General features: G+C 40.9%; 8 protein-coding genes across 12 annotated transcripts; 4 read left to right on the top strand and 4 right to left on the bottom strand.

The window, feature by feature from the left end:
• Position 1: 1 nt before the first annotated feature.
• On the top strand, positions 2 to 1,325 carry GMF (Glia maturation factor). Its single transcript, XM_030385739.2, has 3 exons — positions 2 to 171; positions 342 to 435; positions 553 to 1,325. The coding sequence occupies exons 1-3, from the start codon at positions 169 to 171 to the stop codon at positions 870 to 872; spliced, it is 417 nt and encodes a 138-aa protein (XP_030241599.1). The 5' UTR covers positions 2 to 168; the 3' UTR covers positions 873 to 1,325.
• A 194-nt stretch (positions 1,326 to 1,519) lies between these two features.
• On the bottom strand, positions 1,520 to 3,032 carry LOC115563173 (uncharacterized). The gene is made up of 2 exons (XM_030385734.2): positions 2,802 to 3,032; positions 1,520 to 2,740 (listed from the first exon to the last, which is right to left on the bottom strand). Exons 1-2 carry the CDS (start codon positions 2,931 to 2,933, stop codon positions 1,553 to 1,555), a joined length of 1,320 nt encoding a protein of 439 aa, XP_030241594.1. The 5' UTR covers positions 2,934 to 3,032; the 3' UTR covers positions 1,520 to 1,552.
• Positions 3,033 to 3,266: 234 nt separating this feature from the next.
• heix (UbiA prenyltransferase domain-containing heix) lies at positions 3,267 to 4,984 on the top strand. Its single transcript, XM_030385735.2, has 2 exons — positions 3,267 to 4,230; positions 4,311 to 4,984. Exons 1-2 carry the CDS (start codon positions 3,811 to 3,813, stop codon positions 4,947 to 4,949), a joined length of 1,059 nt encoding a protein of 352 aa, XP_030241595.1. The 5' UTR covers positions 3,267 to 3,810; the 3' UTR covers positions 4,950 to 4,984.
• Positions 4,105 to 8,680, bottom strand: Cyp303a1 (Probable cytochrome P450 303a1). Of its 3 annotated transcripts, none has more exons than XM_030385731.2 (2): positions 8,347 to 8,680; positions 4,105 to 8,085 (listed from the first exon to the last, which is right to left on the bottom strand). In XM_030385731.2, the coding sequence occupies exons 1-2, from the start codon at positions 8,429 to 8,431 to the stop codon at positions 6,671 to 6,673; spliced, it is 1,500 nt and encodes a 499-aa protein (XP_030241591.1). In that variant the 5' UTR covers positions 8,432 to 8,680; the 3' UTR covers positions 4,105 to 6,670. The 3 variants fall into 3 exon arrangements, with proteins under 3 accessions (XP_030241591.1, XP_089113159.1, XP_089113160.1); XM_089257033.1 differs by lacking the exon at positions 8,347 to 8,680 and adding an exon at positions 8,162 to 8,230; XM_089257034.1 differs by lacking the exon at positions 8,347 to 8,680 and adding an exon at positions 8,140 to 8,189.
• Positions 8,681 to 9,132: 452 nt separating this feature from the next.
• Positions 9,133 to 10,919, top strand: LOC115563176 (uncharacterized). The gene is made up of 2 exons (XM_030385737.2): positions 9,133 to 9,806; positions 10,236 to 10,919. Exons 1-2 carry the CDS (start codon positions 9,796 to 9,798, stop codon positions 10,837 to 10,839), a joined length of 615 nt encoding a protein of 204 aa, XP_030241597.1. The 5' UTR covers positions 9,133 to 9,795; the 3' UTR covers positions 10,840 to 10,919.
• Positions 10,920 to 11,074: 155 nt separating this feature from the next.
• On the bottom strand, positions 11,075 to 14,307 carry pkaap (A-kinase anchoring protein pkaap). Its single transcript, XM_030385728.2, has 3 exons — positions 14,125 to 14,307; positions 13,812 to 14,024; positions 11,075 to 13,528 (listed from the first exon to the last, which is right to left on the bottom strand). Exons 1-3 carry the CDS (start codon positions 14,150 to 14,152, stop codon positions 11,976 to 11,978), a joined length of 1,794 nt encoding a protein of 597 aa, XP_030241588.1. The 5' UTR covers positions 14,153 to 14,307; the 3' UTR covers positions 11,075 to 11,975.
• Positions 14,308 to 14,378: 71 nt separating this feature from the next.
• LOC115563169 (endoplasmic reticulum transmembrane helix translocase) lies at positions 14,379 to 19,049 on the top strand. The gene is made up of 7 exons (XM_030385727.2): positions 14,379 to 16,551; positions 16,622 to 17,528; positions 17,590 to 17,786; positions 17,851 to 17,993; positions 18,077 to 18,209; positions 18,362 to 18,505; positions 18,565 to 19,049. Exons 1-7 carry the CDS (start codon positions 14,551 to 14,553, stop codon positions 18,682 to 18,684), a joined length of 3,645 nt encoding a protein of 1,214 aa, XP_030241587.1. The 5' UTR covers positions 14,379 to 14,550; the 3' UTR covers positions 18,685 to 19,049.
• Gr32a (Gustatory receptor 32a) lies at positions 18,926 to 22,731 on the bottom strand. Of its 3 annotated transcripts, none has more exons than XM_089256784.1 (5): positions 22,564 to 22,731; positions 21,541 to 22,475; positions 19,356 to 19,418; positions 19,205 to 19,294; positions 18,926 to 19,140 (listed from the first exon to the last, which is right to left on the bottom strand). In XM_089256784.1, exons 1-5 carry the CDS (start codon positions 22,640 to 22,642, stop codon positions 19,051 to 19,053), a joined length of 1,257 nt encoding a protein of 418 aa, XP_089112910.1. In that variant the 5' UTR covers positions 22,643 to 22,731; the 3' UTR covers positions 18,926 to 19,050. The 3 variants fall into 3 exon arrangements, with proteins under 3 accessions (XP_089112910.1, XP_030241592.1, XP_030241593.1); XM_030385732.2 differs by lacking the exons at positions 21,541 to 22,475; positions 22,564 to 22,731 and adding exons at positions 19,647 to 20,314; positions 20,390 to 21,087; XM_030385733.2 differs by having other exon boundaries at positions 21,541 to 22,708.
• Between the last annotated feature and the right edge of the window lie 498 nt (positions 22,732 to 23,229).

Raw genomic sequence — 23,229 nt, 5'->3', positions numbered from 1 at the left:
GAGTGAATGTTAAGTTTTGTGGGTGACCACAGGTGTTGAGCCAAAACAAAGAAGGTGGATACGGCAAAGGGTTTTTATTATTTGTGTTATCTGCTGCTGTTTTCGTTTATAGCTAAAAGAATAAAAAGCTTTGAAATAACCCTTAAATACAAGTGCAGATAAATCTAAATGGTGAGAGTTTTCATTTTCTCTCAACGCAACAGATAGCATTTAAAATGAATGACTAATTGCTTTGCTCTGTGGGCGGGCCAATTTTTCGTGCTCTGTGCGTTCTGTTGATGAGGCGATAAGATTTGTTATTCTTCAAATGCGTTAACTAATAAAAATCGTTGCAATTGCAGGGTGATAACAAAATATGCGACATTAGCAATGAGGTGCTTGATGAATTGAAAAAGTTTCGTTTTCGTAAAAGCAAAACTAATTCAGCGCTGATATGTAAGAGGAAAATTTATAGAATGTTGCCATGACAACAAAGTATCTACTGTAAACGGGCCGTTGATTGATATATCTTCTCCCTTTCTTCTTCACATTTCTTCTCTTTCCGCCAAACAGTAAAAGTTGATAGAGAGAAGCAATCGGTGGTGCTCGATGAGTTCATTGATGATATTTCTGTGGAGGAGCTGCAGGATTTACTGCCTGGCCATCAGCCCCGCTACGTGATTTACACATATAAAATGGTGCACGATGATCAGCGTATTTCGTATCCCATGTGCTTCATCTTCTACACACCGCGAGACAGTCAAATAGAACTGCAAATGATGTATGCCTGCACAAAAAGCGCGCTGCAACGAGAAGTGGATCTGACTCGAGTGTACGAAATACGTGAATTGGATGAATTAACCGAGGATTGGCTGAGGGCGAAGCTTAAGTAGATACAGATCATACTCTGTGCGTCATTCACATATAGAAAGCAATATTTTACAAATAGTTTCTCATATATATTTTAAATGGAGCCGAAACGAAATACCAACGATAACGATACATACCAAACAGCAAAGCAAAGCAATTTAACAAATATGACAATTCCTTCTTTTATATGAGCAAAATAATATATTTAACATTATTTATACAACTCCAACAAAAAGCAAGCTGCAAACAGTATAGAGTTTTACATTTTAATGTATTTGTAATACATTTTTAAAGTATTTTAGTTGAGAGTTTAAGAAGCAAGACAAATGATCTTATAGAAGCTGTGCTTGCCAAATTTTATATATTTATTGTACAAACAGCAAAAAACATGACAAAGAATTCCATTTTTTATATACATAGTTGCATATGTAATGCTTAAACAAAGTGTTCAATATATTACAAAATATCAAACTGTACTTAAGTAGAACATGGGTGTATGCCCTGTAATTATTGTGGATCATCAAGGGTATATCAAGTGATGTTAACTGTGCATTTATAGGTGATGTGTAATGAGAGTAAAATATATCAAACGTAGAAGAGTTGAAGCCTAAATGTATATTCTTGACCAGCATCAAAATCTGAGATACGCAATAGTTGAAAGCTACATTAATTTTAGTTAAGTCTTAAGTTTTATTAGGAATTTTTAGTAGTGCAATCGCTGTGCTGCCGTATGGTGCAACATTGTGTATCGTCCATCGCTGGGCGTGGGCGGGGGCGGAGGTGGTGGTGCCAACATATGGGCCATGGCCGCCATGCCCATTTGGGTGGCTGCATTCGGTGGCGCCAAATGATGCAGTTGTAGTGCATCGTGATGATGCATTGCAGCAGTAGATGGGGGTGCGCCAGCGGGATGATGGTGGTGATAGTGATGTGACATAGGCGGCGGTGCGGGCAAAGGTAAATTCAATAAATTATTATTCACCGCATGCGTGCGGAAATGCAGACTTAAGCTATCAGCCGAATCGTAAGCTTTATCACAATCGGGACACTTGAAATGCGAATGCTCTAAGGTATCCAAGCCCACGGGATCCGTATCAATGGGCTCATCATCATCGTCGTCTACAATATCATGTTCCGTGCTCGATTCGAGCGGATGCAATTTGACCTTGTGAGCGCGCATGTCGCGTCGTCTGCTGAAGGACTTGCCGCACACGTCGCAATGATGATTTTTGATGCCCGTATGGGTGATCATGTGCTTCGACAGATCGCCGGCAGTGTAGAAGGCTTTCTGGCACAGCGAGCAAATTTGATCCCGTACGCCGCTGTGGATCTTCTGATGCGCCTGAAAGTTGCCCAGCGCTGAAAATTGCTTTGAACAGATTTCGCACTGAAATGGTTTGTTCCCCGTGTGCGTTCGCTCATGAACTTTGAGATTGTATTTCTGGGCAAAGCGCTGGGCACAATAGCTACAGGCATATGGCTTTTCGCCGGTATGTGTGCGAATATGCTGAGTGAGCTGTGCAGCACATTTGAAGCTCTTATGGCAGGTAGCTACGTAGCAGGTGTGTGGTAGCTTGGCCACTGGCTTAGGTCCACGTTTTTTGTGGCTCTCGGGCGGTTTCCGTTGGTATCGTGACCGTCGTTTGCTGCGTTTTATATCTGCTTGGCCATCCTCCTCATCACTGGAATTTAATTGCACATTCGCGGATATTGGTTTAATTTCATTTTCTGTGTTCGTTGCCGCATCGTGCCGAAAGGATTCATGTAGCCCCAAATATTGACGCAGCCGTAAGTCGCTGTTCTCGCACTCCTGCTGAAAATGATAAGCTACTCCTAGCCGGTACAGACAGTTATTACAAATGCCCGCAGGTAGGCCATCTGTTTTATAAACCTGCAAAGAGTTATTTATATTACTTAATATTTGGAATTATTTTTCTTTGAATACAACTTACCCGAACCTTCGTACACATCATCAACATTTGTGAGGGCATCATCGCAAAGTCTGTGCTATAAATGGATGTTAGTGGACTTGGCGCGCCTTCCTCCAGACACACTCTACATATTTTATGCACATTAAAATCCATGTTTTTAATGTTTTGGTTATTTGGATGTAAACATTTACCAACAGCTGTTGGTTAAAAACTAGGGCTTCGCAGATAGCAGTTGATGCCGAATGGCCAGGGCTGGATGTAATGTGAGAAAAATTTTAATCCAAGAACGAGTGCAACCATGATAGATATAGTTTATAATATTCATTGAATTGAATTTTAAATTTAAATCCTGTTCAATGTACTACAATTAACTAATGGACAGTCATCGATTTTGTTAGCCTTGTAGATTTTCTAGCAGAAATCACGAGCTGCATACCGTCCAGTTTAAGTGCTGCAAAATCTCTTAGTTTAAACACACTAAATTAACCAGTGTGACCGAACTCTGCAAGCGCTGACGTGACAGTTGGTTTGTTTGATTAGGCTCTCTCTTCTCTCGCTAGGCAATCTGCTATTATTGCTTGCAAAATAAATAAGAACTAAGTGAAATTTAATTATATATACATATATTTTACAACAATAAAACGTGTGAGTGTTGCCTGCAAGCAAGTTCTACGTTGCGGCGTAGGTGGTGCGGCTAGAGAGTGACGACTCGCAATTGGGATTTGGAGCACGCAGGCTGTTTGGTGAAATTTGTTGTTGTTGTTGGAGCTTCAGCCCCTGCCCCTACATACATCCAGCAACGCACACACACACATAATTTATATATATACAGACACAAACCGACTTACACATATACAAAATGCTGTGTATACGATTTTAGCAGTGAATTGAACAGACGGCAGGAATATATTTAAACTATTGTAAACAAAAGAATAAGTGCCAACAAAATTTATACAAGATCAGCGCCGAAAATTATTCACAGCTGGTGAATGCAAAGTTTCCAGTTGGCAGTTGAATAGCAGCGCGAGCAATGGCAACAAGTCGAAGCGAAGACGAACAGCAGGATGTCGCAGCCTCTCAGCAGCTGCTCCGGGAGCGTTTATTGAACGGCAGTCACGAGGCTAAGTCGAATGGGAGCGCAGCTTCATCAATTAGCACCAACTATTATAGCTCTGGCACGTTTATGAAATTAAAAACCTATTTGCTCGCCTTGCGTCCTTGGTCACTGTCAGCCAGTTTAGTGCCCACGCTGCTCGGGTCCGCCCTAGCATATCGGTCGCAATGGTCGGATGACTTTTCCATGCTCACATTTTTCTTAACCGCCTTCACTGTGGTCACGGTGCACTGCGCCGGCAATGTGGTCAATACTTACTTTGACTACATCAAAGGTATCGATAAACAAAAGGCTGACGATCGCACTCTGGTCGATCATATACTCACCAAAGATGAGGTAAGCGAAGACATCAATGCTTATACCGTATCGACTAAGATATTAGGCACTCAATTGTAATTGATTCTGTTTGTTTTTAGGTAGTTTCATTGGGTGCTATTTTGTATTTGGCGGGCTGTGGAGGCTTTGTACTGCTCGCCGTGCTGAGTCCAGCTAAAATGGAACACTTGGCACTCATTTACTTTGGCGGCCTATCGTCGAGTTTCCTCTACACGGGTGGCATTGGTTTCAAATACATTGCACTCGGGGATCTTGTCATCTTAATACTGTTCGGGCCGACTTCGGTGCTATTTGCGTTCATGGCGCAGACGGGTCACGTGGACTGGACAACAATGGGCTATGCCATACCACTAGCTCTAAATACAGAGGCCATATTGCATAGCAATAATACACGAGATGCGGAAAGTGATGGCAAAGCCGGCATTGTGACGCTGGCCATACTCATTGGACGGACTGCCTCCCATGTTCTCTATGCCATGCTGCTCTTTACTCCCTATTCGCTTTTCTTCATTTTTGGATTGAAGTATTCACTGTGGTTCCTGTTACCGTTAATAACGCTCCCACAAGCATTTCAAATCGAGAAACGTTTTCGCAACGAGCAAACGATGGCTGCGGTGCCACGGCAGACGGCGAAACTCAACTTCTTCTTTGGCATACTCTATATAGTCGCCTGCTGCTGTGCCCAGCAGCTCCCAACTTTTGTGTGGCGCAAAAACTAAAACTAGGAGATGAAAGCAACGATATCTATAAAAATTGAGGAACTCAAACAGAACTAACTGCTGCAACATTTTTAGGGAATTTCATTAGTTGCTTATTTTGATTTTAGCAAATGTGTGTATGCATATTGATTGTATTTGTATTGTCTCAAATTTCGATGTTGCACAAATGTTAAATGCTTTTTGCTAGTCTTCTAGTCTCTAATCCTAATCCTAATCCTAATTCTAATTCTAGAACTGAACATATCCCTCAAACGAAATAGCTCAGCAGCCTGTGCTGCAGCTGCGAATCACTTTATTTATTTCACTTCAACCGAATCGTAAATTTATAGTTTATATATATACTGTGTACTCTTCCTCTCGCGCGTTGGAATCATGGACCAAGATCATGTGTGCAACAATTAATGAAATCATTTCAGATATATATATATATATACATGCATACAGATATACATACATGTGTAAGATGAAGTTAATGTTACTTTATAGAAATGCTTAAAATATGCAAATAAGTTAACGCTGGCTTTGCTTTTGTGTGACAATTGTTAGCGTTTTTTACACACATACATCCATAAAAACATACATATATACATCATATATATACATCTAATTAGATCATGTAAGCCCAGTGTCTAGCAGCAGGCTCAAGAGTGAGAATATATCAACACACAAATTTCAAATTTTAAAATAAAAATAAAAAACAAAAAAAAATATATATATATATATGTACATATATATTACAAAATGCCGATCGAAAGATTTCGAGCAACAATTGTTTTCCAAGCATAAATCACAAAAACCTAAACAAATAGCTTTAAATAACAATAACAAACAAAACAAAAAATTATGCAATTTGTGTAGAAGAAAAGGCAAATGAAATATTGTTGGAATGCGCATTCTTAATACATATAGAAAATTCAATTCAATTCAATGCGATTTGTGAAAATAACATTTGTATAATATTTGCTAAGCTGATAAATTGTTTTTCATACATATATGCCATATATATATTTATATAAATATATATATGTATTTGTATTTGTATCGTACTTTTAGTGCTTAAATCTAATGTTTATGTATGTATGCACAATGCGAAATGCTTTTGTTGTTTGCTGAAGAACGTGCGAAATATCAAAAGGCCAATTTAAAAATCAAATTAAATTGATCAAAACTGAAATTGATGAAATGATGTGAACCGAATGACGAAAGAAAATAACCTAAATGACAACTTTGTAGACTATATATGTAACAAACGAAAAGAAACCAACAAATATGAACAATAATAGTTATATGTGAGAATTAAAACATAAAAACATAATTAGAGAATGTAGCAAAATATTGTGTTCAATAATGAATGATTAAAAACCAAAAGTGGGATTTGTGGATAATCCATTGATTGATTAGTTAGTTACTCAAGGCAGGTATGCAGGCGCATGAATATTTACTTCAGCTCAATTCATATACATATAATATATGAGCGTTTGTTTACCAAGAATAATCTAATTAACTCATTATCGATAATGTTTCCCGCATAAGCAAATACTGATTATCGATAGCATCTGACTAAGTGTGGTGTATAAAGCGAAGTGATAGATTGTGATATATATCGACCGTTGTTCATTGCAAAAGCATAGCCGTTATTGCCTCCATGTGTCAGTAATTTTTCAATTCCGCAAGTTAATCAAATTTCTTGTAAACAAAAATAGCATTTCCCTAAAAGTTGCTCATGATCTGGCCACCAGCATGGCATCGTATGGCTTTACTGCTGCCGTGGCACCCTCGAGCGGCACCTCTTCGGGCATCTGGCCAGGAATGGCAACCAATTTAAAGTGCTGCAACAGCGTTGTGGTGAACATAAACAAATTCTGTCGACCCAATAAGTCGCCCATGCAACGATGTCGTCCAAAGCCGAATGGATTAAAGGCCTCCGGCAGTTTGACTTGTCCACCAACGAGGTACCTTTCCGGATCGAATACTTCCGGTTCAGGAAAATCAAAACTATTGATGAGCATGCCACGGAAGCAAGCAATTACCATCGTATCCTTGGGTATCTCATAGCCGGATAGTCGCGTATTGCACATTGCACGATGGGGAATACCAAAGGTGTGTAACATAAACATGCGTACCGCCTCCAACGTAATGGCCTCACAATAAGGCATCTTGCTCCGATCCGACCATTCCGGTATGCGTTCCAACCCCACCACATCCTTAATCTCAGCAAAGGCTCGTTCCTGTATCTCTGGCTGTCTAATCAGATGCATAAAGCAAAAGCCTAAGCTCTTGTTGGTCGTCTCCGAACCGGCGAGAAACATGTCCAAGCATATGGCCAATAAACTCTCATCGCTGAACATGGGATTCTCCTTATCCTTCTCCTGGGCACGCAAATAGCTGTCCATCAGGTCGCGTGGCTCATCATAATTGCGATATGTTTTTCTATGCAACTCAATTTCCTTATCCATAAATGAGTATAAAGCCCTGTGGCTCTCCACAAACCCATTGTAACCGGAAAAATCAGGAGCAATAAAGCGGAGCAGAGGAAAGTGACTGAAGAGAGCACCCACCATGTCGATATTCTTAAACAGCTCAAAGAAAGTTTCCAACAGCTCCGTTATCTCCGCTGAGCCGGGCTCATACCGTCTTCCACTGAGCATGCACCACAAGGTGTTCAACACATAGACACTAGTCAGATCATGCATCTCGATCCTGGCCTCCTTCCCCCCTGCTGCCATGATCTTGGCCTTTAGGTCTTGCAGAAGACAGCTGGCTTCATTGTGCACAATGTCCACCATGCCGCTGCGTGCAAAGCCAAAGTTCTTCAAGTGCCTCAGGATGAAACGTCGCTGCTCCACCCACATCTCTCCGTCGGTGAGGAGGACACCCAGACGGGAATTAAATGTGCGCAGCCGATAGAAGATGCCATCGGGGCGTCCATCAATGTCCTCATTTGTCATCATCTCACTGATTGCCTCATTGGTATACGCTATCACCACCTTGTCCTTGCCAATCTTCAGTCCATAGTATCCGTAGGGATTCACATAGCGCCTTGCTAGCTCATCGATCACCTTGCAGAACATGCCCAATCGCATGCGCAGGTGAGAGATTTGCAGTGCGCTACCCACAATGGGATACCAGCGTGGACCTGGCAAAAAGAAAGGATAATTAAATATATGATCTATATTTAATTATATCCTACAGAAGTCATTCTAGGTGCTAACTCGTTCAGTCCAGCTCAACTGGGACTTCTTGTTCAATAAATTTGAAGTTTGAATGAACATGTTGATCGACAAATCCTCCCATTTCTCAACCTTACATAACATTCTAAAACTTAACTTTATATATTTTTATATTTGCTCGATTTCATTAATCTGAAATTTTCGAAATATTCAACTAATTCTCTTACCTGGTGGAAATTTATCTGGTTTCCTTGTGCCGTTGATTAAGAAGAGCAGCACAATTGTTGCAAAGAAGATGACGGTGTACAACATTTTGTCTCTGCCTTGTTGTTGCAACCAAATGATGCAACATGCGATGCTGTTACTGTTTGCTTTCACTTTCGTTGCAACTGTTACGTAATTCACGATTTACCACCGCCTTAAGCCGGTTCTGTTGCATTGGCCGTTAAATGTTAACCGATAACCGTTAAATGTTACCCGCTAAAAATCGAAACTAGTGTTTAATTTTTGCGTTTGCCAATTGCGGCTTGGCAAATCAGTCAGACGACTAAAGCGCAGCCTTGGGTGTCACTTTCTTTTATAGTCGCCGAACAACGAAAAGCTTTCTGCACACAGATTGAGCTTTTACTCTTAAGGAGTAGTAATATTTATCTTGCTTCGATTTGTTGGCTTTTATCTCTGTGTGACATAGTTTTCACATTTTCTCATATCTTTGTTATATGGCTAGTAGAAGCAAGAGCTCTTATATTTGTTAGATTGTGATTTCATTTTTTAATTTCGACCACATAGGATTTTAAGATGGTTCCTCTAGTAATTTATATCTTTCAACACTTATTTAATATTCTTACCTTAACGTGTTTTCAATATTTTTAATTGTGTTTTATACTCAAATATCAAGTATCAAACATTAGCATTAATTAGAATTGTGCACTAGATATACCAATGATGTAATTATTTACAGAGAATCCCACAGTCATGCACTTAATCTCTTTCCATCTCTTCCCCTCCTTTTATTATATGGATTTCCATTTCCGTAGTCAATGTCAGACTCGATTGAGTTCCAATGGATTAAGCTGATGGGATTACAAATTTATGAAATCTTTAATATGGCCCGCTGGCATTCGACGAGGACTTGCTATGTGACCCACTGCCATGGTCATAGACATGCATAAAGTTCAAACATTTTTTCCGTTGTTGACCGCAACATTGAAACTGGCTCAAACAAAAGCAACAACAACAAACAATAACAAACGAAGAAATGACTAAAAACAATGAAATGCCAAGCCAAGTGGGAGGCGGAAAAACTAGTTGCCTGACCACATCCACGTCCACGGCAAATGTAAATGTAAAATGTAATGTAACGAACCAGTTTATGGCGGGGGGCCAAAACAAAATTGAAGCCTGCATCTTGATTGGATGTGGATGTCTTTGGCGATTATGTCATGACTGCCTGCCTGACTCTCGATGGCGGAAAGCTGTGAGCCTTTGGGCTGGTTTAATTGTGGCCAAAAAAAGATTGCTAGTTCGTTAGCCGAATTGGTCGAGGCGATCGTGGCGGTTTTAACCATGAAAACGCGCAACAAGGTGCCGCATTGAAGCGCTGACCACGCAATCAAACGGACGCGTTTTTTAAATACCTGCAAACATCCAACAGAAAACGGCGAACAGCAACTGCTATGGGAATACGGTAAGTGGATACTCAATCCTTGTCACCTATAACTGGATATTCGGGTGAAAGCTTCATTGAACTGTTGAACTAAGCAGCTTAATGAGATATACAAAATAATTAATTTACAATAAATCAATTTCATATTTGATGCGAAAATCGTATAAATTAATTCAAATAAAGTGCGCGCAATGCTGTTATGAATTGTTTTATGTGTTCGCTATGCAAATTAATATCGATTTTGTTTACTTAATCGATATATTCTGTGATGTGCTGACTAAATAAGAGAATCTGATTTTCACCACTTTTCACATACAAAAATATCGATAAGCCTTAAAAAACGGTTAGCAATGCGTATGAAATTTAAATATATACATACACTTTAATTAACTAAAACTTCTTTTTTTAATTTGATCATGTTTGTACTATTTCTGTATATCTTCGTTGCAGTGTATTTATATTGGCCGCCATGGGCTTGGGTGCTATGTATATGATGCATCTGTTGGCACAGGATTGGAATCGCATACGACCCATACAGCAGATTTCAAATTTGGCTGGCCAGGTTGGCACGACGTTGAACCTGCAACAGTTGCCAAATTTTATTGGTCAAGCGAGCTCAGCCTTTAGTTTGCAGCGTAGCAAACGAGATACCAATAGTCGCGCTTTGGGCTGGGTCCATGGGAGACAGGATACGGGAGGTGGCAGTAATGCTGCAGTGCATCACAGTACCACAGCTTCAATAGATTGGAAACGCATACTTGCACGCGATCCCTTCGAGTGTCTGCAATCGCTCATCTGCCAGCTGATGTCTGGTGCAGAGGCCCACTCCGAGGAGGCGGAGCTGCTGATGAACTTTATGGAGTCCTCTTTAGAAATGGCGCCAGCTAAAATTGGACGCGCTTTTAGTCGAGGACTTGCGTTACGTGGGCGCAGTGATCGCTGCTACAATGAATATCCGTTCTGTTTATACTCCGCCAAGACGATGTTACGCATCCTGCGCTGGTTCAGCCAAACGGGAAATGTGCCAGTTGACGAACAAGACGAGGATAAGTAAGACTCTATCCACCAGATTTAAGAGTTGTGAATACCTCAGTATAGAGGTTTTTTAACTTATGCTTTAACATATATATATATATATATATATATATATACATATATTATACAATAAAAGTTGTTTAATAGTTCACCGAGAGAAATCATAGTGTCTACTAAAAGTTGAAAAATAATTTTCAAAATATATGTATGTATAAATGCGACATAATTTCTCTCCCATCAATAACAGCTAACTATCTCTTGTCATATAGAAAAAAGTTTATTTTGTAACAATTTATTTTGTTATATAGTTTCAGTATGCAAAAATATGTTATGTATACGCGTTTTTTTTTTTTATACTAAAAATTTAATTTGTGGAATGAAAGTTATATTTAATTAGCCTCACAGTTTTCTTGCAAGCCTTATTTAAATAAAAAACAACTGAAATTTCAGTTAAATATATACTTCTTGTAGGTACCAACTGAAGGGAACTTTCGTTAAGTTCATGAGTGTATTGTGTTTGTGTGCTTTACATAACAAATGAGTGAGTGAACTAGATATAGTTTCATTTTTCAAGAGCTTTCAAAAAGCTTTCTTTTGAAATTGCAAATTATATAAATTAGCGTCTGTGTTTAATACAAGGTAAAATGGGTTCGTATTTTTGTAGCATTGCACACAATGAACGAATGTAGGAGAAGAGCGTAAAATCTTAGAGAGCGATAGTTTGAAATTCAAAAATCATATATGAGGGTAGGGCAAAATATATATAAATATATAGATTAATAATTTAATTTTCATCTATTCTAATTTTCATTATAAAATTCGAAATAATTTCAGACTACCCTCGCAAAAACGAGCATATAAGAGAGCTTTTATGTAAAAGTGAAAAACTTAAAATGTTTACATTAAATTAGTGTTAATTGTGTTTGTTTCATAGTTTTGTTCAGCAGTGTACACTGACCAAGAGAGAGCTTTTCGAAGTTCTGTTTAGGGTTTTCTAGGGTAAATAAGCGAAAGCTTTCTCATTCGATTTGTGCACGAGATTCATATCAAGTATTTGAGCCCAAATCATAAATAAATTGGATTTTGATTTGTTCTTACAAACTAAATAAATATTGAATCAATATTTTGCTTAGCAGCAATTAAGTCAATATTGAATCAATTCTTGTTTTGCAGCGTCACGCTGGTCACATCCTTAACAATCATCTCGGCCACCTGCCAGGCGATCTCCTCTTGCACATTGTCCTCCGGTAGATTGACCAGTTTGCGCATTGCATTCTTAACGCTCAGCGACCAGGCTGGCGCCTTGTTTTGTGGGGCAACAGTATCCACAGAATCGAAGTCTCGCTCGTATCGGCCCAGCGAGTTGACATGACCAAATTTAAGTGAGTTAACAGGGCGTTGCCAAAGCAATTGAGGATTCGTCAACTGCCTGGAATCGATGTTCATATTTGCTGTGCCCGAATTCGAAGATTTCAGTGGCTTGTGGCCTGTATCAAGACCTGCTAGAAGTGTGTTATGCTGCGACAGATGCTGGCAATCAGACATAGATAAGGTCTTACGATGCCGTTGCTGATTGTTGACATTCTTTGAACGTCGCAGGCTTAGCTTGTGCTGCAGACCCGAGCCATCTTTAACGTCCGTTGCACTCTGCATGCCCGTCTTGGCTTTCAGTTCGCTAACATAATTATCAAATATATTTGATTTCAGAAAATTAGCAAAGTGCTTTTGCTCCAGATATTTTGCTGTAACGAGTAGCGCCAAATCGAAGGCATGGGCCAGCTGACCAGGTGCACATATTGCCTGCTCTACGCGTAATCGCATCTTTTGTGACATCCACAGGCGACAATCTGATTGCAAAGAGAAATAACGGTCGTATATGATCATAGCATCTGATTGTGCAACATTCTGATCATCGCAGCTCTTGCGAAAGTTGATTGCGGTGATCCAGAACTCAAGACACTCGCGCTCCTGCTGTTGCTCGAGATATTCCGTGAGATAGAATAGAGCTAGCTCGTCGTAGAGCACGTCGTATATATTAAGGGTTGCCTCTCCCTCTATTAGCTCCAAACAGTATTTGCAGTAGTAGCTGCTCTGCAGGAAATTTTGCAGATGATCTCGTTCCAGCTGCTGCAGCACATAGTCGCGCGCTTCATCGAAGCAGGTGGCGGGAATTGCCTGCTGCAAACCTTTATCGTTATCCTTGCTACACAGGTAGAGCGAGATGTGTGCCAGATTGACAATGGGTAACTCCACGGGTAGTGGCGCATTTACAATTAAATACTTTTGATAAATGGCTATGGCATCGTTGATACTCGCTGCACTAATTGGTTGCAGCTCTGCACTCGATTTGGGTTTATTGTTCATCTGCTTGTTCGTTTCCGCGTAGATGCGACTCTTCTCGTCATCGGTGAGCGGCTTGCGCATGGACAAGTCGCAAAGGGTTTTCATTTCAGGTACATTGTGCTGCTCAGCTTCCAGCGTTAAGCTATCCACTGCTGGTTCGATTTCAGCTGCAGTGGCATTCTCCTCTTCCAGGTTAGGCATTTGTGTTAGGGCCGCCCGCTTAAAGTTCTCAATGTCCAAATAGAATTTGATTAGGGGCAACTCATTTTGAGACTCCAAGTATTGAATAAAGTAGCTAAGGCAATCCGGCTCATTGATAATCGCCTTTAGAGACATGGAGAGGCGCGAGCTGTATTCGAATATAGCTGAAATCAATCATGAAATCAAAAAGTAAAAGAATAATCAATTAAAGAGCGCAAATTATGACACGCCGGAAACGTAAACAAAGCAGAAACAAAACATACACATATTCACACATACACACACACACATATACACGGCATATATTATTCGCCATCTATTTACCTTCTGCTCCTCGTTCTTCTGATTCGCACACCCATACATTTATAAACATATTTACATACACACGCGCAGATACATTACACACACACGCTCACATATACGGACTGTTGTCATTTGCCTCATTACCTTCATCAGCAACTGCGCCCACATTCAAACTTTTGTTGCTTAAGCTAATTGCATCCGAAGTTGGGTTTGCCTCCGTCTCCTCTTCCTCCATGAACACCTCATCACAGAAACTTGTTGTGGAGCGCAGCGAATTACGCTTCTGCGTCGCTGCCACTGCTGCACAATCGACCACATCATCATCATCAGTTGCATCGTGAGAGCTGCGTCGGCGGCCTGTTGAAAAAAAGAAAACAAAATGAAAATGAGAATAGAAACATAAACACAAACACTTCAGGTGTTTTCTTATCATTAGCTGCATGCTCGTATCACTTACTCGTCTGCCTTTTAATGTACTTGAGCATTTTTACATTTTACACCGTTCGTTTAATCAAACTCGAAAATTTAATAAATCGTCAATTAATTGTACAATAATAATAGAAACGCAGAAGTTTGTAAACTGTCTGCACAGAGTTGTTAGCTAGGGCTGATGTACATAGTTTTTATATCGATATATCGATATTGATTGTAGTGTTGACAGTGTGCACAAACGAGTAAATTTTACACATAGTTTTTTTCCCGAATTGCACACACTGCGACGCAAGCAGCTGTGCGGGCAACGTTGCGTTTTTTTCCACACTTTAGTTTTCTTTTTTTGTACGGACACCGAAGTGAATTAAATAGTTCAGTTGGGTGAAAACACGTCGCTCACACAAGCTGCGAACTAGGGAAGGAAGCAAAGTGCAGCAAGCAAACGTCACTGATGAGCGCTCTGGCGGCCACAACGGGCGGCGCTGCCGGCGACAACAATAACAAAAAAACCAATAGAAATAATTTTAAAAATCTACCAACAGCCGCACTGGACGATCTAGTACAATATGTAACATTATATGTGCGCAAACCGACGCTCATAAGTGGTGTCGTTTTGCCATTTGTTCCGCTGTATTTGACTGCCTTTTATCTATGGATCTACGTGTACAAAGGGCAAGGAGATGACGTGCAGAATTCAAAGAACGAGAGTGGGAATGAAGACGCAGCTTGGAACGATATTGGTTTCATTGCGGTGGTGGCCATTGCCTTTCTGCATATATTAACGATGCTCTTTTGCTATTGGAGCGTGCACGTGCTGGCCTTCCTCACCTGCCGCCGCGTCAAGAAGCCGGCAGCTGGTGTTCTGGCGAAAGTGGTGCCTACGGCGAACAATGGCAACTCGAAAATTGTGCCCATACGACACTTACAGCTGGAGAATGGAGACCAGCAATACTATTTGGTATTTCAGAAGACAAAGTACGTTTGGGATGAGGATAAGGCGCTCTTTCGTGCAGTGGAATTCCCAGTAAATAAGCTGTTGAGCACCTATGCCAGCTCCAGAGGATTGGAGACGGAGCAAGCTATCAAAACAGCAATGCAGACCTACGGCAACAATGAAATGGACATGGTTGTACCGGAATTCCATGAACTTTTTATCGAACGGGCCACCGCACCGTTTTTCGTTTTCCAGGTGTTCTCCGTGGGTCTGTGGTGCATGGATGACTTTTGGTACTACTCACTCTTCACGCTCTTCATGCTGATTGCCTTCGAGTGTACGATTGTTAAGCAACAGTTGCGCAACATGTCCGAAATACGTAAAATGGGCAACAAACCATATCTGATATACGCGCTGAGACAAAACAAATGGCGGCAAATCGGCAGCGACGAACTACTACCAGGAGATTTGGTGTCCATAACACGCTCACAGAATGACAATATTGTGCCTTGCGATGTGGTTATCTTGCGTGGCAGTTGCATTGTAGATGAAAGCATGCTGACTGGAGAGTCGGTGCCGCAGATGAAGGAATCGCTCGAATCGCTGCAGGAGCTAAATACTGAACTCGATGCCGAGGGAGAGGGTAAGCTCACAGTGCTGTTTGGCGGCACCAAGGTGGTGCAGCATACAGCACCCAGCAAGGAATCGATGCGCGCACCCGATGGCGGCTGCATTGGCTACGTTATACGCACTGGCTTCAACACTTCTCAGGGCAAACTGCTGCGCACCATTCTCTTTGGTGCGAATCGAGCGACGGAGAACAATGCAGAGACATTTGCTTTTATCGCTTTCCTCATGGTATTCGCTGTGGCAGCTGCTTCCTATGTTTGGGTCAAGGGCAGCGAGGATCCAGAGCGTAATCGTTACAAACTATTTCTGGAATGCGCCTTAATATTGACGTCGATTATACCGCCCGATTTACCAATCGAGTTAACGCTCGCTGTGAACACGTCGCTCATTCAGTTAACAAAATTATTCGTTTTCTGCACAGAACCTTTTCGCATTCCCTTTGCTGGAAAAGTTCAAATTTGTTGCTTCGATAAGACTGGCACCTTGACTACGGATAACTTAATGGTTGAGGGAATCGCTGGATTGGCGTCCAACGGGAAATGTGTGCCCATTGATGAGGCTGAGGATAGTACGGTGCAGGTGCTCGCCTGTTGTCATTCGCTAGCGTTGCTTGACGATGGCTTAGTGGGCGATCCGTTAGAAAAAGCAGCATTGGCTGCCGTGGACTGGAATCTGACCAAGTCGGACAGCGTCATTCCGAAGCGCGGCAAGTTGAAGCCTCTGCGCATAGTTCAACGTTATTATTTCTCTTCCGCCTTGAAGCGTATGTCCGTGCTGGCCGGCTACCTGATACCATTCTCAAATGAGATCAGCTACATTGGAGCGGTCAAAGGTGCTCCAGAGGTTATTATGGGCATGCTGAAGGAAGTTCCAGCAGACTATGAAAAGGTACGTCTGGAAAGTAAAAGAGTATTTCAATGTATCCTATATTCTTATATATTGTCTACATTATTTCTAGGTCTATTTGGAATACGCTCGTCGGGGCGCACGTGTCATGGCTTTGGGTATCAAAGAATTTGGCAGCTTGGGAGGACAGCGTGTACGTGAGCTAAAACGTGAGGATGTGGAATGCGATCTAACTTTTGCTGGCTTTGTGATCATCTCCTGCCCAATGAAACCGGATTCGAAGGCGGTTATCAAGGAGCTTGTTCAATCCTCTCACAAGGTGCTCATGATAACAGGTGACAGTCCGTTGACTGCTTGCCATGTGGCTCGCGAGCTGCGTTTTACAAACAAGAAGCTGCTCATCCTGACACCTCCTCCAAATGAATCGTCTGACACTTGGAGCTGGGTATCTATCGACGGGGATCGCACCTATCCATTGGATGACGTCAAGGGCGACAAGAACATTTCAATGCTATTGGCCGCTAATGATTTGTGCATTACTGGCGAGGGATTACTGTACCTGCAGCAGGCTCATCATTCGTATATGTTGAAAGTGCTGCCCCAGGTTACAGTCTGTGCGCGGTTTGCACCCAAGCAAAAGGAATATATCATTACTACACTTAAGCAACTGGGCTACTATACTTTAATGTGTGGCGATGGCACCAACGATGTGGGCGCTCTGAAGCATGCCCATGTCGGTGTGTCCTTGCTGACCAGTGCTCCAGCCAAACGTAAGCGTACGGATGAGGAACTGCGTCAGATTAATGCTGCTGCAACAGCTGCCGCTGCAGCTGCTGTGGCTGCCAATCAACAGTTGTCACCGCGGGAACGAGCTATGAGAAGGCGACAGGAGCACATCGATCGGACGCAAGCGCGTCTACAGAGTGCTCTGCGGGACATGGATGAACAGACTATGGTTAAGCTGGGCGATGCATCCATAGCAGCGCCATTCACTAGTAAACTATCTTCGATAATGTGTGGTACGTTTGCTAAATATACACATATTAAAAACTGTCTAATATCTGCTTTTCTACCCCTTAGTGAATCATATCATCAAGCAGGGTCGCTGCACGCTGGTCACAACTTTGCAAATGTTCAAGATCTTGGCTTTGAATGCTCTTATTCAAGCCTATTGTCAATCGGTACTCTATATCGATGGTGTTAAGTTCAGCGACACACAAGCCACCATGCAGGGTATATTCATAGCGGCGTGCTTTCTTTTTATAACACGCTCGAAGGTGAGCTGCGCTTGGCAGGCCCTATTCAGCTAATCATACTAACTTAACCATTTGTCAATTGCAGCCATTGAAAACCCTCTCGAAGGTAGCACCACTGCCCAACATATTCAATTTGTACACCATATCGACTATACTAACACAGTTTGCTGTGCACTTTGGCACACTTTATTATCTGACCAGTGAAGCAACGGCGCTGGCGCCTCCACGGTAAATAGGGGGAATCCCCATGTTAACCATATTTGCTAAAGCACAAGCTAATAATCTCTGTTCATATGTATTTTCCTTTACAGAGTGGGCAAAGTGAAGCTGTATATTGACATGGATAATGAGGAGAAAACGAAATATGATCCAAATATAGTCAGTAGCACGGTTTATATCATTTGCGTTTCGCTGCAGGTGGCAACAATTGCAGTGAACTACAAGGTGAGTCGATAATCTAGTTCTGTCGATACTTTCTGTTTAGTTACTCTAGTGGTGATGGACAAAAGTTACTCATTATTAATAATTATATCGATAATAACTGATAGGGATTGCCGATTATCGCATTTTGTGCTAATACAATTTTTGAATTTCAGGGACATCCGTTTATGGAGAGTCTGCGTGCGAATCGAATGCTACTGTGCGCCATTGGCGCCTCCGCTGCCTTGGTGCTGTTCCTCACCACAGGCATTGTGCCCGGCTTGACACAATTCTTTGAAATCGTCGACTTTCCAACCAATGTATGTTAACAATTTCAATATCGAAATTTCTTTAACATTTATGATTTCTTGCATTGCAGTTCCGTCAAACATTGCTTCTGGTACTCATTGTGGATATTGTTGGCGCTTTCGCACTGGATCGTATCTGTTCATTCCTGTTTGGAGAAACTCGTCGAAAGTCCAAAGTCCTGAACTGTTAGTTCAATAGCAAAATATTTAGTAATTTGTCACACTTAACTAGAGCCAGCAGAAAAAGTATATTTTGAGTCAACATTTGCCCCAAATTCGATTATCCTAAATTTGTATGTATGTATTAGATCTTTGCTAGTGCTGCATAAGTGTATTAAAAAGTTTAAGTGGGGTTGTCTGGCGTCGGTTTCTTAATTACTTTCAGCAGAAAAAAATCTTTTTTATAATGCATTTTCGTTTATGTATTTGTGCGCTTAATTTGTCGAATTAATAAGCATATATATAAGTCAATATATGCAGTTAGTTCAATTGACGTAAGATTTTGTAATGATAATAAATACATAGCTAATAAAATTAAACAGTATAGAAATTGAAATTTAAACCGCTTCTTGTTCCTCCAACTTCGAGTCCTCCAACTGTTTGAATTGAATCAAAATAACCAAATATGTCGTGACTGCTGAAAATATCTAAATAAATATGTGAGAAATGTTATTTTGGTTCAAATTACCAAGAGATTGGTGTATAGCTCACCTTGAAGAGTGTGGAGTTGTCTATTGCAAAGAAACCATATGCCGTAAATTGTACCTCTTGTTTGATGCTCTTGGTTAGAAATTTGTCAATCTGTTTAGAGACGTAGTTATATATTCAAATATGGATATAAGAGTGAGAGTTGGGTACTTACGATATTTTGAAACTCCTTGCTCTTCCCATAGACGCGCGCCAGTATCTGGGAGGTAGTATTGGCCTGCAATAAATAAGGATAGCCATGATTTTATCAGTTACTTCATTCAAAATTGTTCATGAACGGATCAAGGTAAAGCTTCTGAATAATTGAACCAAATGATCGACTAAAAAATATCGCGCTCACTGGATAACTGGATAAATTGAGTAGCTCATTTTCAAGCACTATCACAATTGGAGCTACTTCGCAGGAAGTAGGGAGTAAACCTAGTATGGTGAAGAGTAAACACACCTCGTGGGTCGTTGCACCGCAGCTGCGCGATAGGAGAGTTAGGAGCGAGGTGTGCAGGCACAGCCAGGCCAAGCACCATTGCATGATGTGTGAGGAGATGACGCCTTTGTTGCTGGTGATCTGCACGAAGAGATTATACCAATTGGTGGTCACCGTGTAGAAGGAGTAGCCCAGAAAGCAAACGATAATCAAACTGCAGCACTCGTTGATGCTCTTGTAGATGCGCAATAGGCGATTGTGGGTGCGATAAATGTAGAGCGAGTCCTCGGGAAACTTATCCATGTGCAGCTGAAGCTGGCGAGGATTCTTGCCCAACAGCCGATTGTAGGCGTATCCATTTAACAGTTGATTCACAAACTGAAAGCGAATGCAAACAATGCGCAGCAGAGCCGAGGCAAAGACTATATAGGTGGCTGTCAGTCCATTCTGTATGGCATAGAAGCCAATCAGGATGTACGTGGTGGGCGACACAGCACCACTCAAGGCATTAATACGTAGAAAGATGATGTACGCCTGGCAGGCAGCGATTAGGACCAAAAACTTTATCGAGAAATTGCAATGGTTGCTTAAAGCGATACCAAATTGTCGCAGCACCTCCTGGTCCAGCTTGAGGATCTCGTTCATGACTTGTATTATGGACTTGGTGTTGCGTGCACACACGAAAACAGCTGAGGACGAATGTAGAAGAAGAAGAGTGAGATTAGAGTGGACCACTTCTGTGCTCTACTCAGCTCTTAACTCACTTAGGGTATAGGTGAATATGCAGAGCAACAGTTCGATCCATTGGTTCACATTGTCCGTCTCCCTTAGCGAAATGAACAGCTTGGCCGAATTGGGCGTCATTAAGCTATAGATGTTGAAGATGGTCAAGGCGTGCACTACACCGCGCACAAAGAACGAATAGAACTCATTCGGCTTGGTGGGCGGGCCCAGCTCAAAGCTGGACAACTGCTCATAGATGGGCAGCAGACCAGTCGCCTTCAATACGGATAATATGGTCTGAATATCCGCGAAAACGGGATTCGCTGGCAGAGTATTAGTACCTCGCGTTGATCTCATGAATGCCTGATTCACTGGTCTGATCCGGCGTGGATTCAACTGTGGATGCAGTAGCTCCTTGTGCAATGCCATTTCAATTACCCAACTGTTTGGACACATTGCCAACGGCCAACTGTCAATAAAATGTGTAATATGGCTAACTAGCTGCGCAATGTCCAAGTGGAACAGCGATTGAAACGCACTCTTCCGTATCTTGATTCGAATTTGAAAGGCTTATCAAGCGGATAGCTCAGGCAACGGACAAACAGGAGTCCATTAAGGTAATTAATTTGCATGTCAACGCCAATTGGGATACGAAACTCAATATGCATATAGCAACATGCAATATGTATACATATGAATGACAGTGAATGAATTCATAATTCATTATGAGTGCACACATGAAATTCTATAGTTTAAATATTTATGAATACATTCAAAAATCGTTTGTAAATCCATTCATTATGAGTTATGAATAAATTCAGACAATTTTATATGTATTTATAAATAATTTTGAATGGATAGCTTTAAGAGGAATAAATGTATAACTGTATGAATGCACTTATTAATGTTTGTAAATAAAAAGTATTCATAGCAATGTAAAATCTGAACTCAGCCAATAGACTCACTAATATGTAAGATTTAAAGCGACCACACTTATTAAGACGAACTTATATGAGTTGAATTCTGAATAAAGACTCCTAATATGAATATTTATGTCTGGTACATATTAAAACTAACCAATTGTATTTACTTTAAGCAAACTCTACATCTATGTATATATGTATGTATATTCAACCATTCTACATTAAACACTCATATCTGTATGTGAATACATGTTCACTTTGCCACTCACCTCGGAGGCCAGGCAATCGAAGGAACTGCAAATGATTGCCATTATGGCTGTTTCTGCGATGACCCAGGCGCAGGACAAGCCCATTGTGTCGTGCTCCTTGCGTAGCTGATCGGGCGTTGTCAACGTAGAGAAGGCCAAATAGCTCTGATTGGTTACCGTGTAGAAGGAGAAGCCGAAGAAGAAGAGCAAAGCAACGCCCGTTACCGAATTCATGTTCTCCGTAATGTAACGGAATTTGCAGAGAATCTCGATCAGATTCGATAATTCACACCAATCGTCCTTCAGATATTGCTCCCGATCCTTCTGCGTGAACTGTTCGAGTCGCGCGTTCAGGAACTCGATTCGCAATGCCAGACACATGAGTATGGTGCGCAGATAGAGGGCGAACACGCAGGAATAGAGCATCTGCAGGCCATAGATGCACATTAGGATGCACTGCCTCTTCACATCGATGTTGCTCAGAAAATGAATGTAGTAGAAGGCGACGACCACAACACTCGCCGAGACGAAGATCAATAGGCTGCCTAGATATCGACAGCTATAGCTGGCCGTATAGCCATGTGCCTCAAGATACCCATCCAGCAGAGATAGATCACGTATAGTGCGAAAATGTTTGGAGGTATTCAAAACACTGGATACCACAATTATCGTATAGCTAACTATGCAGAATAGCGTCTCAATGGTTCTATTGATGTCTTCCGTCTCACCCTGCGAATGGACCATCAGCTTGTAATTCTCTGATGCGAATAGTACATCATGGCAGAAAAGGACCGAGCTGACCAGCAGGATCAGGGCCATAACGCGTCCATAAAGTTTGCCCGCCGAATTAATGCTCAAATTGTCCGACTGATTGCCATTGAAGAAGGGCAACAGGGCACACAGTTGCGTGGGTCTGGCCACGGCTTCCAAATCCTTCAGGATCTTCATGGCTAAAGCTTAAGAATTCAACTGAGAATTTCAATGCAGTCGAGCTGCTGTATATTCCCTGCGGCATATTTGGTGCCTGAGTTTAGCTCGCATTACCTTCTAATGGGTCCATTACGCCAAATCGTCCCTCATTATAGACAAATAACTTTTCCATCAACGCAAACTGGGCTATCATTTTACTATATGGTGTATATCATAAAAATCGATATTTATCGATTAAGCCATTTTCATATTCTAGCATTTTATAAATTGAATCTGTAACTATATATAGAAATAGAGCAACAAATTATTAAAAATTATTACATTTTTTTTTGTTTATGAATAAAAAGTATCTCAAATTAAAAATTGAAAAATTATATATTTAATATATATTTTGATCAAATATATAATTTTTCAATTTTTAATTTGAGATAATTTTTATTCTTATATTATTTTGATTTTTTATTATTTTATATTTAGGAAATCATTCGAAAGTCATTTTCATTAATAAGAATTAGTCTGAAAACTTTCCAAAACTTTTAATCAAATTAAAATGAACTATTTTTAATCCAAGCTAAATTAAATAAACATGAAACAGCTCTAAAATCTTTTACTCATAGATTAGCTTAAGGGCAATTGAAATTAATTCGACTAAGAACCCCTAAGTCGAATTAATTTAAAACTCATAAATTCTCGTCATCCACTTTCAGCTTTTGCTACGCTGCTCTAAAATACGTGTAAATCCTTGTGAGCATTTAATATCTCTATACATAACTGCAATAA

Source organism: Drosophila navojoa, chromosome 3 (assembly GCF_054131105.1).
Source record: "Drosophila navojoa isolate 15081-1374.11 chromosome 3, UAZ_NAV_1.0, whole genome shotgun sequence".
NCBI classification, from domain to species: Eukaryota; Metazoa; Arthropoda; class Insecta; order Diptera; family Drosophilidae; genus Drosophila; species Drosophila navojoa.
This window is presented reverse-complemented; position numbering and strand designations above follow the sequence as displayed.